Here is a 14,257-nt window from a genome sequence, read left to right on the forward strand (position 1 = left end):
AGGATTTGCTTATTTCCATATTCTATCCATATGGATTGTTAGCATTTTTCTTATGGACTGATATAAACACTTTTTTTTTTTTTCTTTTTGAGACAGGGTCTCCCTCTGTCATCCAGGCTGGAGTGCAGTAGCACAATCTCAGCTCAGGGCAACCTCTGCCTCCCGGGTTCAAGCGATTCTCCTGCCTCAGCCTCCTGAGTAGCGGGTATTACAGGCAAGTGCCACCAAGACCCGGTTAATTTTTGTTTTTTTTTTTTTGAGATGGAGTCTCGCTCTGTTGCCCAGGCTGGAGTGCAGTGGCGTGATCTCAGTTCACTGCAAGCTCTGCCTCCCGGGTTCATGCCATTCTTCCGCCTCAGCCTCCTGAGTAGCTGGGACTACAGGTGCCCACCACCACACCTGGCTAATTTTGTTTTTGTATTTTTTTAGTAGAGATGGGGTTTCACCGGGTAAGCCAGGATGATCTCAATCTCCTGACCTCGTGATCCACCTGCCTTGGCCTTCCAAAGTGCTGGGATTACAGACAGGTGTGAGCCACCGTGCCTGGCCTAATTTTTGTATTTTTTTTAGTAGAGAAGGGGTTTCACCATATTGGTCAGGCTGGTCTCGAACTTCTGACCTCAGATGATCCACCTGCCTCGGCCTCCCACAGTGCTGGGATTACAGGCGTGAGCGATTGCGCCTCGCCATAAATAAACTTTCTATATTATGTAAAGTGCTCTTTAACTTATGTGTATATATGTGTGTATATATTTATGTCTATTAAATTAAAAATGTTGTTCTAATTTTTTTTAACTTCATGGGTTTGTTATAGATAAGTTTTTATTTTATGTGTCAAAATTATCCGTTTTTTTCCACTATTGCATCCTGATTTAACATCATGCTTTAAAAACCTTTTAATTCCACAATTGTTTTAAATAAGAAACCTACATTTTTTCCTAGTTTTAAATGTTTCCTTCTTTTCATTCTTTTTACATCTCCGTCTGTGAACCATATGCCCATCTGGTTTTGCATAAAGAATAAGGTCGGGAAAGCACTTAGCACTTTGTTTTTCCACATGACTCAGCAGTTGTCCTATCATCATTTAAATAACAGTCCATCTTTTCCTCTCTGGTTTGAAATGCCATGTTTTAAATGTAGCACTTCAACATTCTACTGCATCACTGAGTCCAATGTTCCTTCCCCAGATAAGTCACTCACTTTGAAGAAAATCAGTGAATGAATGAAATGCTGTGGAATGGAAATTCATGCCCATTTACATCCTCTCGGCAGACATGAAAATATTTTGCCTCACATTAGAGTCCTTTGCAAAATGCTCCATAATGGCAATGAGAAACTGGTATTCCCATTTGTCTCCTATTCTCCCTACAATTTAGGTAACAAGGTTTTTGTTTTTGGATGACCTAAATATAAAAGGAAGCTCAGTCTTCATTTATAATACAAAACTTACCCACAGAAGAGGAGTTACTAAGAGACTGAAGGGATTACTCAAGAGTCTTTTAAAATTGATATGAAAGCCTCCCTCAGGTAACAGCTCCATTAAGGTCTCTGTAAATATTTGTTGAATGAATAAAAACGTTTGTCTCTTAGAACTATCAAGGGAGGGAAGTGCTGCCTCTAGCCCAACACTATGCAACTGAAATATAATATAAGCCACCCTTGGAATTTAGATTTTTTGATAGTCACATTTTAAAAGACAGAAAGAAATAAGTAAAACTCATTTTAATAATATATTTTATTTAGCCCAATATATCTACACTATGATCACTTCAACATGTAATCCATGTAAAAAAGTACTGAGATCGTTACATTCTTTTTCTGTACTATGTCTCTGAAACCCGGTGTGAACAGAGTGCTTCCATCCCACTCAGTTTGGATGAGTCTCGCTGCAAGTTGCTCCACAGCGGCATGTGCACTGGATAGCACAGCTCTAGACTCTCCACAGCTCCTGCACGGAAAGAAGCTGCAACACAGCGTGGCTGTGCTCCCGAGGCTCATTAAGCACAAAGTATTTGCTGAACAGAGAAAAGAAGACTGAAATGACTCCCCTGATCCCCTATGGCCCACATTTCTGAAGCCTCCTGGGTCCTGAAGCAGTGCATTGGTAGCAACTACAAGGGTTACTCATTTAAGCAGTAGGACAGGGAGGAACACGGACTCCTAATACAAGCCTCGCTACATCCTGCCAAGGGAAAAGGATTTTCAGAGTTAACTACCTGGCTCCACTAGGTTAGGAAGGTGAAACATCAGTTACGTAGCTCTTCACTTATTTTCATTATCTTCACTTTTGTTGGCCCTATCTGTTAGAAACAAAATAAACTAGAATTTTCTTGTTCAGTTTCTGATTTTGAAATGTAAGGTATAAAAAGAGGGTGCATGTCATTAAAAGCCTAAAAAGAATTTTAGCTTAGGTAGCTGAAAAAGGGACTGTCAGAGAAAACCACAGGAAAAGCTCTGAACTTCACACCGAAAGGTTTAGGTTAGAGTTAGGTCTTTGTCCTCATTGGTTCAGTAACCTTGGGTGGACCATATAAATTCCACGGTTTTGGTTTCTCTAGCTGTATAAAACGGGAAGGTAACATCAATTTTACAGGTAGAAACGAGCATGGGTTAAAGTGCTCTGTAACATGTGCAGTGCTATATGAACATGAGTTACTCTTACTACTCAGAGTCCCAGCTTGCCATTAACTTGCTTTGTTGCCTTGGGCAAGTCATTTGATCTTGGGTATGCCTCCCATTTCTCATTCGTAACATGAAGCAGGACTTAATGATCTGTAAAATTTTATGCCTAGGTGAAGTACAAATACCTATTCTCAACCCAAACAAAAATATCCCATTCAAAATATTCAATAGGCAAAGACCTCTGTGTTGGGAATAGGGTCCTCAGGTATTCACTGACCAGAATCAAACCTAATGGAGGCTTTTACTCACCCAAATGTTTTTTGAGTGAACATTAAAAGCCAGGCACAGTACTAAATGAGAGAAACAGAGACAACATCTTTTCTGACTCATGACAAAAGAAGACCTAAGAAACAGCACGATGGATTAAGGATAGGAGGCGCAAATTCACGTGTCTGCCTAGTTTGGGCAGTTGAAGTCAATGAATGAAGAAGGCCAGACAGAGACCAACAGAGAATGGCAGGCACACAATAATGAACTATGGTCAACTGGGGAGTGTATGCTCTCTTTCAATGGACAACTGTTTGGCAGGGTCAACTGATTTTTTTTTTCTTTCTTTTAAGGAAAGCTGGAAATTAGGCTTATGTAAAACCTCCTGAGTTTACATCTTAACAAGTAATTTTTAAAAACCACTCTAAGTCAAGCATAAAAGTCATGGAGATCATACTAGTTGGTGATCTCTGATTTAGGGAAGAAATAATAGAGAAGAAAATAGTAGGGGTAACAGGAAAAGCAAAAGGCCCTCAGAATTTCAGAATCTACAAGAAAGAAGACCTTGAAAAGTTTCCCAGGCCAACCATCCAACCAATGCCCCAGAAATGAAAAAAGCAAAGAGTTTTGGAGAGATTAAGAATAGTGTACTCAACCCAGCAATTTCACTACTGGGTATATACCCAAAGGTAAAGAAATCATTTTATTAAAAAGACACCTGTACTTGTATGTTTACTGCAGCACTATTCACAATAGCAAAGTCATGAAATCAACCTGAGTGTCCATCAACGGTCTATTGGATAAAGAAAATGTGGTATATATGCACCACAGGATATTACACAGCCATAAAAAAGAGAGAAATAATGTCTTTTGTAGCATCATGGATGGAGCTGGAGGTCATTATACTAAGTGAAATCACTCAGAAACAGAAAATCAAATACTGCATTTTCCCACTTATAACTGGACATAAAGATGGAAATAATAGACACTGAGGACTCCAAAAGTGGGAGGATGAGAGGGGGGTGACGGTTGAAAATTTACCTATTGGGTACAATGGTCACCATGTGAGTGATAGGTACATTAAAAGCCCAAACCTCACCAATATGCATGTAATGCCAATGTAACAAACCAGCACATGTACTCCCTGAATCTGAATAAAAATACAGATTTTTTAAAATTTTCTTTTTTGAGATCAAGTCTCACTCTGTGGCCCAGGCTGGAGTATAGTGGCGCGATCTCGGCTTGCTGCAGCTCCGCCTCCCAGGTTCAAGCGATTCTCCTGTCTCAGCCTCCTGAGTAGCTGGGATTACAGGCGCGTGTACCACGCCCAGATAATTTTTGTATTTTTAGTAGAGACGGGGTTTCACCATGTTGGTCAGGCTGGTCTCAAACTCCTGACCTTGTGATCTGCCCGCCTCAGCCTCCCAAAGTGCTGGGATTACAGGTGTGAGCCACTGCGCTCGGCCTAAAAAATATATTTTTTGAAAAGAATGGTGGTAGATGTTATTGAGAGGACAAAATGACAAAAACAAGAGCCAAGAAAAGTCAGTTCATAGCAAACAGGAGGAAAATTTCAGAGACTGGAGGGGCCAGAGGCTAACACTAAGTTCAGGGAGTAAGAAAGCAGAGGCGGAGAGCAGGGATAAGCGATTCTCTTGAGAAGGTTAGCAGAAGTAAGATGAAGTAGAATCATAATTTGAGGGGAGCGTAGTCAAGGAATAGGTTTTTAGGGAGAGTAAAAGCTGATCGTTTTCCGGTATTAAAGGATAGCCAGGGGAAAGGGAATAACTGACATGCAAAACAGTAAAGATATAAAAGATGTGACCAAGTTCCTGGAAGACAAAAGGCCTGGGCGGAGAAGACAGCAACCGCAAAGGAAGAAAACACCTTCCCAACGGTGAACAGTGAATGTGCATACAAATTTAAAAGTTCAACCCTGAAAATTAAGTATAAAGTGGTACAAATACCTATTACTTCTGGAGCAACAGATGTACAGTCTATTCATGGTGCTGGGGAGAGAGACCAATGGATAATTTTTAAATTGGTCTTAGTTCACTTCACTATGTTTACTGGATCTGACAATACATGCAGTTTTATATATATATGCTTCTTTCTATTACATATTTGTTCACTGAATGCACACCATAAATCAGAAATGTCTGTTAGCCAAAAGTATCATTCCAATGACAAATTTTATTTTCTACAACCTGATTACCAGATGTAGGGATACTATAAAAGAAATACACACGTATCTCAGGAGGTTATGAACATGGAATTGTCATTAATTCTAAGTGAAAATTTGTCAATGTGAAATGACACACTGACAGAAATTCCACAGTGATGTGTAATCAGTTAATAAATCAGTGAACAAGTATTTCCCCTGTCCTGGATACTTAAAGCACGTGTGGATGTTCATGGGGGGCAGGGTGGGGGAATGGTGATCGCCAAGAGAGAATCTGGGACAGAAAGAGAATACTGTATCAAGGATATTGACCATCAGGACTTCGCACATTCATTTGAGATCTTCCTTCTTCTTAAAATATAGAGGAATTTTTGCCCCACAAATATGTGAAGCCTAATAGGTACATTATCACTAAACTTTATTATAAAAAGCAAGGTTGTTTTATAACACTTAGGAAAAATACTTTCCTAAAACATTCCATTTCATTCTAGAGAAGCCTGTTCCCATTGATGTAATAAAGATGCTCCTGTTCAAGCCATTTTATATGCCACACGTGCACACACATGCTGGACCAGTATAGAATATTCGTTCAGTCTTTTTTACATGATATAAGACGTGACTTAACACTTGATTAATTAAAACAAACCTATTCTGCTTATTAAAGCTTTAGTTACTAGAAAAATTTAGCTTGTATATAACAATAATAAAATATTTAAATGATAAAATAATAAAAAGTTGAAAAGACATTAAAATATCATGGTTTTAATTAGTTTGTGATTTTTCTCATAAAAAAAAGGGAACCTCAGATATTTAAAATTGTTGAGTAGTGACTCATTTCTGAAAATTAACCTTTTAGGTAGGAGAAAATGAAATGTTTCATAATTTGTTCTGAAACATTAAAATGCCCTATACACTTTTTAAGTAAAGCTAGATAATAATAGTGATTCTGCCCAACCATTAGGAATGCTAGTTATTGAATGTGCTCTGAGACTAGGGCAGGGCAGAGGTCTAGGGAAGCACTGAACTGCAGAGTGGAGGCCACGATTCCCTTCTCAATTCCTGGCTCTGTGTCCCCCTGAGCAAGACATTTGTCTACAAAATGGTAAAAATAATTAAATTACAGGTTAGCTACTAGAGTGTTTATTAGACAGTCATAAAAACTGATGTTTAGTAGTACTACAATTATATGGAGAGAGGCAAAATCATGTGTGTAATATCATTAAAGCATAAGGAAAAAGAATGGAAGGATATTTACCAAAATTAAACATGATGAGACTCAGGATTATTCATTTCCTTTCCAAACTTTCTGGAATATGATTATATTGTAGAAATAAAATCATTAAAAATATCCTTTACATAAGATATGGCTCTCAAGAAACACAGGAAAATAATAAATCATCAACAAACCAAATTATACACTTAGCATGTTCCAGGCAAGTAAGAATGGTACAAACGGGGTACTGTAGAAGTTCAAAGCAAGGAGAGGGTTCTTTTTTTTTGGTTCCGTTTCATAGAATTTCTTTTGTTGCATATGTAAATTAGGAAAGAAAGACTTCGTGAGAAATGATAGTATTTATTTGGACCTTGAAGGTGAACTTTCCATACAGACAAAGAAATATCCCTGATGAGCTGCAAAGAGAGCAATTCCAGGGTATGTTTCCCAGGAATGATCAGTAAACTTAGCTAGGGCCCTGGTACATGTAGCAAAATAGGGCCAGGTTAAAGAACTTGGCGATTCTTTAGGGAGTCACTGTGGACCTTAGATGCCATGTGGTGATTAGCCTAGGCCTCTGATTAAGGCTGTTCAGGAAATCTGCATTTTTATGTTCTGTGAAACTACCTAGAGTACTGGAAACTGTCCATTCATGAAGTAAGAACTCCATAAACATTAACCGATCTTTAAAATCTCAGCTCTCTCAATGTTTTCCTGATGGAAAACAAAAAGAAACTCTTAAATTAGAAAGAAGTCTCTGAATAATAGATGGTGCATAAACTACCCTAAATCCTTACCTAACCTAAACAACTCCTTTTTAGATTAAGTCTTTAGCCATATTTATTAAACAGCTGTTCCTGGAGCTCAGAGGGGACCTGTCTTTGCCTTTAGAACTTCAGGAGCCAGTGCTCATTTTTCCTTTTCCTTCTATCGTTGTGGCAGAAGGAAAAGTAATAATTACTTGTATCAAGTGGATAGCATTCAGAAGATACGAAAACCTACACCATGGGACACAGTCTACGGTGCTTAAAAAAAAAAGGCTACTCAAAGGCAGATCCAATGTATTCAGTCAGTCAGAATTACAGATGAAAGTATGGTGCTAAGCAACAGAGTAATTCTTCCTCACTGACTTCTCAACGATGTCTTCAAATTTCACTTACAAAAATTTATTTATTTCAGGTTTGAAAGGGAAATTTGGATGCTAAGCAACATAGTAATTCCCTCTTCCCAACTTCCCCATAATCTCCCTAAATTTCTTTTATAAACATTAACTTTTTAATTTTAAAGGAAAATAATACATCTAAAGGAAAAAAAATATCCAAAAGTATAAATGATGCTATCTTTTTATATAGTTCAATCAACTCTTTGATTATTAGATCAAAGGCTAATAATGTGCCCTTCTGCTATCATTATTCTCAAGAGGAAAGGCTTTTAGTTAAAAAATAAAGTTAGCATTGTTATTCTTAGCTCCTCCAGGGGTCACCTTGGCAACTTCAAACTACGTACCTAAACTTCCACTTCTTATTCTTTGGAACACAGACATTATCTTCCAATTCTCTCACACCCTAGAAGAGGAAGCTAGCACCCCCACCTTTAATGCCACTTGTGCTCCCTGAGCCCTACACATTTGACTTCCCATTGTTGAGGCTGACAACACACTCTATCCATAGCCAGAGAAATGTCTCCCATGATTTGTCTACGGTTGATTCTAGAAGTTGAATATAACTAATACTCCAAATTGTACACTTTAAATATGTGTAGTTTATTGTATGTAACTTATGTCAATAAACTTATTTTAAAAATGAGGATCCTTGACAATAAGGCTATCCTACCTCAGCTCAAAGTAAGCCAAAGGAGAAACTGAAAATAGGTGAAAATTCATCTCAGAAAGAATCAGGGAGTCTTTTTTTCTTAACATTTTATTTTTTTAATTGACAAAATTGTATATATTTATCATGCATAAGATGATGTTTTAAAATATGCATACATTGTGGAATGCCTAAATTGAGCTGATTAACATATGTATTACCTCACATAGGTATCATTTTTTGTGGTGAGAACACTTAAAAATCCACTCTCAGCATTTTTCAAGAATACAGTAATATACTGTTATTAACTATAGTCACCCTATAGACCTCTTGAACTTACTCCTCCTACATACCTAAAATTTTATATCCTTTGACCTACCCTACCCCCAGGGGGGTCTCTTCTACAAAGCTGGCCCTCCACATGCATCTTAGGGCCCCACCTCCGAGGAATGGAGGACCAACTGCAGTACGCCATTATATATAAGTGACTTAAGCATCCGCAGATTTGGAAACCATAAGGAATCCTGAAACCAACCCCCTGTGGATACTGAGCGACAACAGTATTTAAGAAATAAATAACCAGTAGAGATTACAAAATCTAATCCCTACAGTATCGCTACCATTAATTTGGGAAAATTCTAAACTAGGTACGACCAAATACCCTAGTTTAAAAAAACAAACAAACAAACAAACAAACAAACAAAACAAGATAAAAGCTTGCATTAAGGTCACACAGACCAGCTGGTTCTGAAGAATGTAACTTCCTGACATAACACCAAGATAAACCAATGATAAGATATACGCATAGGCAGTGAATGATGGGAGAATTAGCTGAACAATGTAGAAGGAGGCAAAATCTCCAAACATGTTTGTTTTGGGTTTAGAACCTTTCATTATAAAAGTTCATAGGTTGCTCATTCATTCAACCAATATTTATTGAAAGCCTACTACGGGCAGGCGCTGTGCAAAGACCCTGGGGAAGTAGCCCTTAGGAGTTTGAATTCTAATGGGGAAATGGAGGGTGAGGAGTCAGCTAGTAACCACCTCAACAAATAACTGGAAATATAGAGAGAAAAAAGTGTTAATAATTTCTAGGGATAATAATAACAAATGGTGATAATAATCACAGCCATCACTGACAGTGCTCTTGCTGGTACCAGGCACTATTCTTAAGTATCACTGGAACTTATTATTTTACAAATGAAGAGCCAGGCCCAAAGTCACTCAGATAATTAGTAGTAGAGTCAAGACTTGAATCCTGGCCATCTGGCTCCAGAGTCCAAGCTTTCTCCCACTATGGCACCAGTATGTGTTTGGGGTAAAGTAAGTAAAGAGGAGACACTCCCCTAGATGATGTGAGAGAAAGTGTCAGAAGAAGTGACAGCTGACACGAGATCTAAACCAATAAGAAATGCAGTCCTTGTTTCTGGCAGTAACTACCGAGTAAGAACAGTTGTCTATGAGGCCACTCCAACTTCAGGACTTCCGCACATTATCTTTCATCATCTATAGCAGAAGAGCAAGTTGCTAAATAACTTTTTTGGTGTTGAAAAACTGAGTGGGTGATATTTCAAACAAATGAGTAGGAATCAAAATAAAAATAAAATGAGAAACTTAATAAAAATTTATAGTTCACTATAAGCCTACAATACACAATTATGTTTGGGAAGCATCCAAAATTCCATATTCAGCACTTATTTCATTCAAATATTTTGCTTGCTAAGAATCATATCATCCGAACTTGAATGAATGAGTCAGCTCTGAATTAATGGGGTTAAAAATCTTTCCTTCTATTTTATAGAAAACCAGTGTTTTTGAACAAAGAAAGAAGTAGATTAAAAATTTTTATTTTTAAAACTGTACTCAGTCCTTAAAAAATACACCCTTTTATACACATCCTGGCATGGTGTCTTCAAGAACTGCTTTTAACCTTTACTATTTTCCAGCTTACACAAGAGAAGAAAGGGCCTGTCTAAATTAAATAGAACCCATAACCTCTAAGGCTCCACCAAATAGAGGTCTGAAAGAATCTCCAGAGGGGAAGGGTGAATGTGATCAAAGCAAGAGAACCCTTGCCCTTATCTTAAGAGCTCAACAAGGACTCCAAGGCATGGAATCCAGGGCCATTTATATAGCCATTCTTTCCCCACTCACTTCTCCCAACCAGACTCTCCTCCATTCAAGTCTTGAAGAATTCTGTGTTCTACTTTAATAAGCAAAGTGTTTTTGCATTATTAAAAAATTTGGCCAGGCATGGTGGCTCATGCCCATAATATCAGCACTTTGGGAGACAGTGGCAGGAGGATCATATAAGGTCAGGAGTTCGAGACCAGTCTGACCAACATGGTGAAACCCCGTCTCTACTAAAAATACAAAATTAGCCGGGCATGGTGGCACATGCCTATAATTCCAGCTACTTGGGAGGCTGAGGCAGGAGAACTGCCTGAACCCGGAAGGCACAGGTTGCAGTGAGCCAAGATCGTGCCATTGCACTCCAGCCTGGGCAACAAGAGCACAACTCTGTCTCCAAAAAAAAAAAAAAAAAAAAAAAGTAGATTTGTTTCCAAGCCACTATACACCAACCGCTATTTTATCACCTTATTCCAGTGCACGTGGAGATCACAGTCCATAGTTACAGGACGTTGAGAAAGAAAAGGAGAGTTGAGGACAGGAAGGGAGGGCAAACTATTCCAGTAGCATTTCTCACCACCTCAATCCTCTCTTTACCCACCTCCAGTGCTCAGCTCCTTAGAGTTTACCTTCCCTCCTAATTCCACAGCTCCACATCTAAACCTCTGACCCAGAGATTCTACTCCAGGCCCACAATCCTACCCCAAGGCCCATCCCGTGCAGACTTTCTGCCACAGGCGAGTTCTTTGGGCATATCCATTACCTAAGTCGGCCAGCAGGAGTCAAGGGGGAGTTTCAGCTTCTCTCATTACACATGGTAGTTAGGTTCTTTTGTTTGATTATTACCATGCTCTGGTACCCTCTGCGTGATCTGAGCTCCAAACCATGCTCTGGTACCCTCTGCGTGATCTGAGCTCCAAACCACTATGCATAAGACATAGTGGTGTCAGACCCTTGGAGATACATCATCTCATTCAATCTTCTCAAAACTTCTGGGAGATAGGAGTTTTTGGCAGGACTGTACAAAAAAAGCAAAATACCTAACACTGATGGAGACTTAAAAGTCTATTTGTAAGATATAAGAGAATTATTTACCAATTTTTGTGATGCAGCCTGTTTTTATACTGGGATTGTCTGGCCCCTGAAGTGGGGCAAATATGAATAGGTTTACAGAGCTAGAGAAAGACCATTACTTAAGAAAAAGCCCCAGTTTTTTATTCCTATAGTTTGCTTTACCACAGCTAAGAATGCCCTGTAAGACAATCGACATTATTGAAATAGTTGAATTTCAGTAGGTTGCGATTGAAATCTGCCTCCACTTTATTCCCCTAAGGGCTACACCAGGTGTCACTAATCCCTAGATGCTCTGCTCCCTACCAGGAAGTTCAATCTGATGGCTTGACATCAAAGAAATGTTCATAGGCTCCTAAAGATAGACAACTTGTTTGCCACATCTCAAACGGCAAGATTCTGGTTCAAGTGAAGAAAATGCTCATTTGAAAGAAAAGAAGCAGAAGAATGAAAATACTTCCCACTTGGGCAGAAGTTTATCTTTCCAACTTAAGTCAGAGTAAATAATCCTAATGAGTCAAGTGACTTGAAGTGACTCTGGATTTGCCATGGGTGGATCTTTTATGCCTATCTGCAAATTCTATACTCGCCCAATAACAAAAATATAGTAATCCCTTTTCATGTATCACAAACCAAGTATCAGCATGTAATATTGATAATAGCTAACAAGTAAAGACAGGTTTTTATTATTAATCCTGTGCTTACCCATGCTCTTCAGTGTAACTATTCAAATACTTGGAAGTGCTTGTAGTTTTCCATGATCCACAGTTAGAATATATTCATAATGTACAGGAAGGACTGCCTGTGAGTTAAGGGTTGTTTGGTTTTTTTCTGTTACTTGCTTTCAAAGGAGGAAAAAATATTTCAATAAACAGGAACATCTGAAGGGTATGGATAAAATTCAAGACTCATACATGGTTTGAATTACTTTCCCATGGCTATACGGTAGTCAAATTGATTTTTTATGAAAACGTTGGCAAGCTCACTCTCTGTGGAGGAAACTGAGTGCTGGCTACAATGATACAGCTTGTCATTTTAGTTTTCATGCCAAAACAAATGCCTCAGATAAAAAGATTGCAAAATAAGTGACAGTGGTTTTTCATTTTTACATGCTTAAGATACGTGCTTTGATATTTTAAACAACCGGATTACTTTCAATTCCCCAAACAATCTTGTGCTCTCTCTTACTTTTTGGCTTTTGCACATGCTGGTCTCCCTGTCTGGATGTTCTGCCATAAAATATACCTTTTCCATTTCTCTTGGTTAACCCCTATTTATCCATCACACAGATATCTACTAAGACCTTACTTCTTACCAGAAGCCTTCCATGGACTCAACTAACCTTGAATGGTTTGTCTGGGCCATGCTACATTCTTTGAAAATGCCTTCGATTTTATTTTCAGCAAGAAATTCTTATTCCCAAGGGACATTTAGTTTATGATATATGATATAATGAAAGTTTACTATGAATTGTAACTCCTTTGTTTATGTTCTGCTTGTATTATTCTTAAAGTAATACAATTATGTGACTACACATACTCTCTAAAAAGACTTTACTATGTCAAGCTTGGCTACAAGCTTTCCAAGCAAAGCTGATTTAAAAAGGGAAAGGGGGCTAAGTAGTTGCTGGGATGGGATGGAGGAAGATTCATTGACTTATTTAACAAATGTTTACTGAAGCCCGACTTTGCAAATCACTATTCTGGTTCTGCTGATGCTGCAAGTGACCAAAGAAGTAAGTAAAAAATAAACAAATACACTTCTCTCCATCTTACTTAAGAACTTTATCAGCTTTCTACTCCCACCAAAGCCAGCAAATGGAATAAACAGGAAATAGTGTAGGTGACTGACAATAAGCATACAGTGACATTTAACAAGACATAGGAATGCTTTTAGCAGGGAGAAAAAGTAAAGAGTTTCAAGTATCTCACTGTCTTCAATAATTGCTGGATAGGATGGAGGAATTCTTCCTGATCTGTCCAGTGATCTGTAACAGGGCACTCCTGGTGCTTTTTGTTGCGAGGACTTCTTAATACTCAAATTGCATAAGTAAGATTTATTTAGTAAGCTGAATATTAACACAGTTCAAGTTTCTACAGACTAACTTACCTCAACATATGAAATTGGAAATATTCCTATTTTGTCTGCCAGCATTCCTTCAGCCCAGTTTTCATCCACTCTTCGGATCACAGTCAGAACATCATCCTGAAGAAACAGCAAATCATTAATCTACCTGATCATTAAGTTGTGCCATTAAGCTTATCATTTAATTTTCCTTTTCAATAAAGAGACTCATGTTTTAAAGAGTACAAGAATAAAAATGCTATGACATATCTTTAGTACGTGGATTAAATGTTTTAATGAATTAAATGGTAGCTACCAGCCCACCTGGTGTCCTTTCCAACTGTTATAAAGCTATCAACTCCTATGCAAGGGAGCTGGCCACTAACTTTGTTAAGATCTACAAATTGCAACCTCAAATGATACCTACCCTAGCCTCCTGAGTTTCTGTTTTAGATTGATTCTCAGATGTTTCTCATTTTCTGAAAATAAACCAAATGCCTACTCAAATGTACATCCTACCGCTTTTCTCCATAAAAATCATAATATTCTGCTTAAAACTCCAAACCATTTTATCAATTCGGCAGATATATTCCTGTATGCTTTTAGGCAAAGAAATTTACATATAAAATATGAAAGTAATGACATTTCATTTTGTTATTCATAATTCAGTACTTTAAAATCCCTGAGTGGTGCATACACCCTTTAAAGTGGCTTAGAAATAAATTCAGACTCTAAATATGAAAATGATACCACATAGAGCATCAACCAAAATAATCTTTCATATAAGAAGTCTGTGCATAAAATTACCTTCCTTGTGACTTAAAGACTGCTTCTAGGCATTTTCAGAAGCATGGTGAGATAGTTCACACAAAACTATTGTATTTTTTTACAAAAGGCAAC

At 38.0% G+C, this 14,257-nt stretch overlaps 1 protein-coding gene across 7 annotated transcripts in view; it reads right to left on the minus strand.

Moving 5' to 3' along the window:
* SH3RF1 (SH3 domain containing ring finger 1) overlaps window positions 1-14,257 on the minus strand; it is a 178,717-nt gene that overhangs the window by 48,451 nt on the left and 116,009 nt on the right. For all 7 annotated transcript variants that reach the window (XR_012435211.1, XR_012435210.1, XR_006698372.2 and 4 more), the window contains exon 4: window positions 13,403-13,498. Coding sequence is in view for 3 of the 7 variants with exons in the window: in XM_045393046.3 (XP_045248981.2) it covers window positions 13,403-13,498 (96 nt within the window). In the remaining 4 variants the exon portion in view is untranslated. The remainder of the gene's footprint in view (window positions 1-13,402; window positions 13,499-14,257) is intronic.

Source organism: Macaca fascicularis, chromosome 5 (genome assembly GCF_037993035.2).
Source record: "Macaca fascicularis isolate 582-1 chromosome 5, T2T-MFA8v1.1".
NCBI classification, from domain to species: domain Eukaryota; kingdom Metazoa; phylum Chordata; class Mammalia; order Primates; family Cercopithecidae; genus Macaca; species Macaca fascicularis.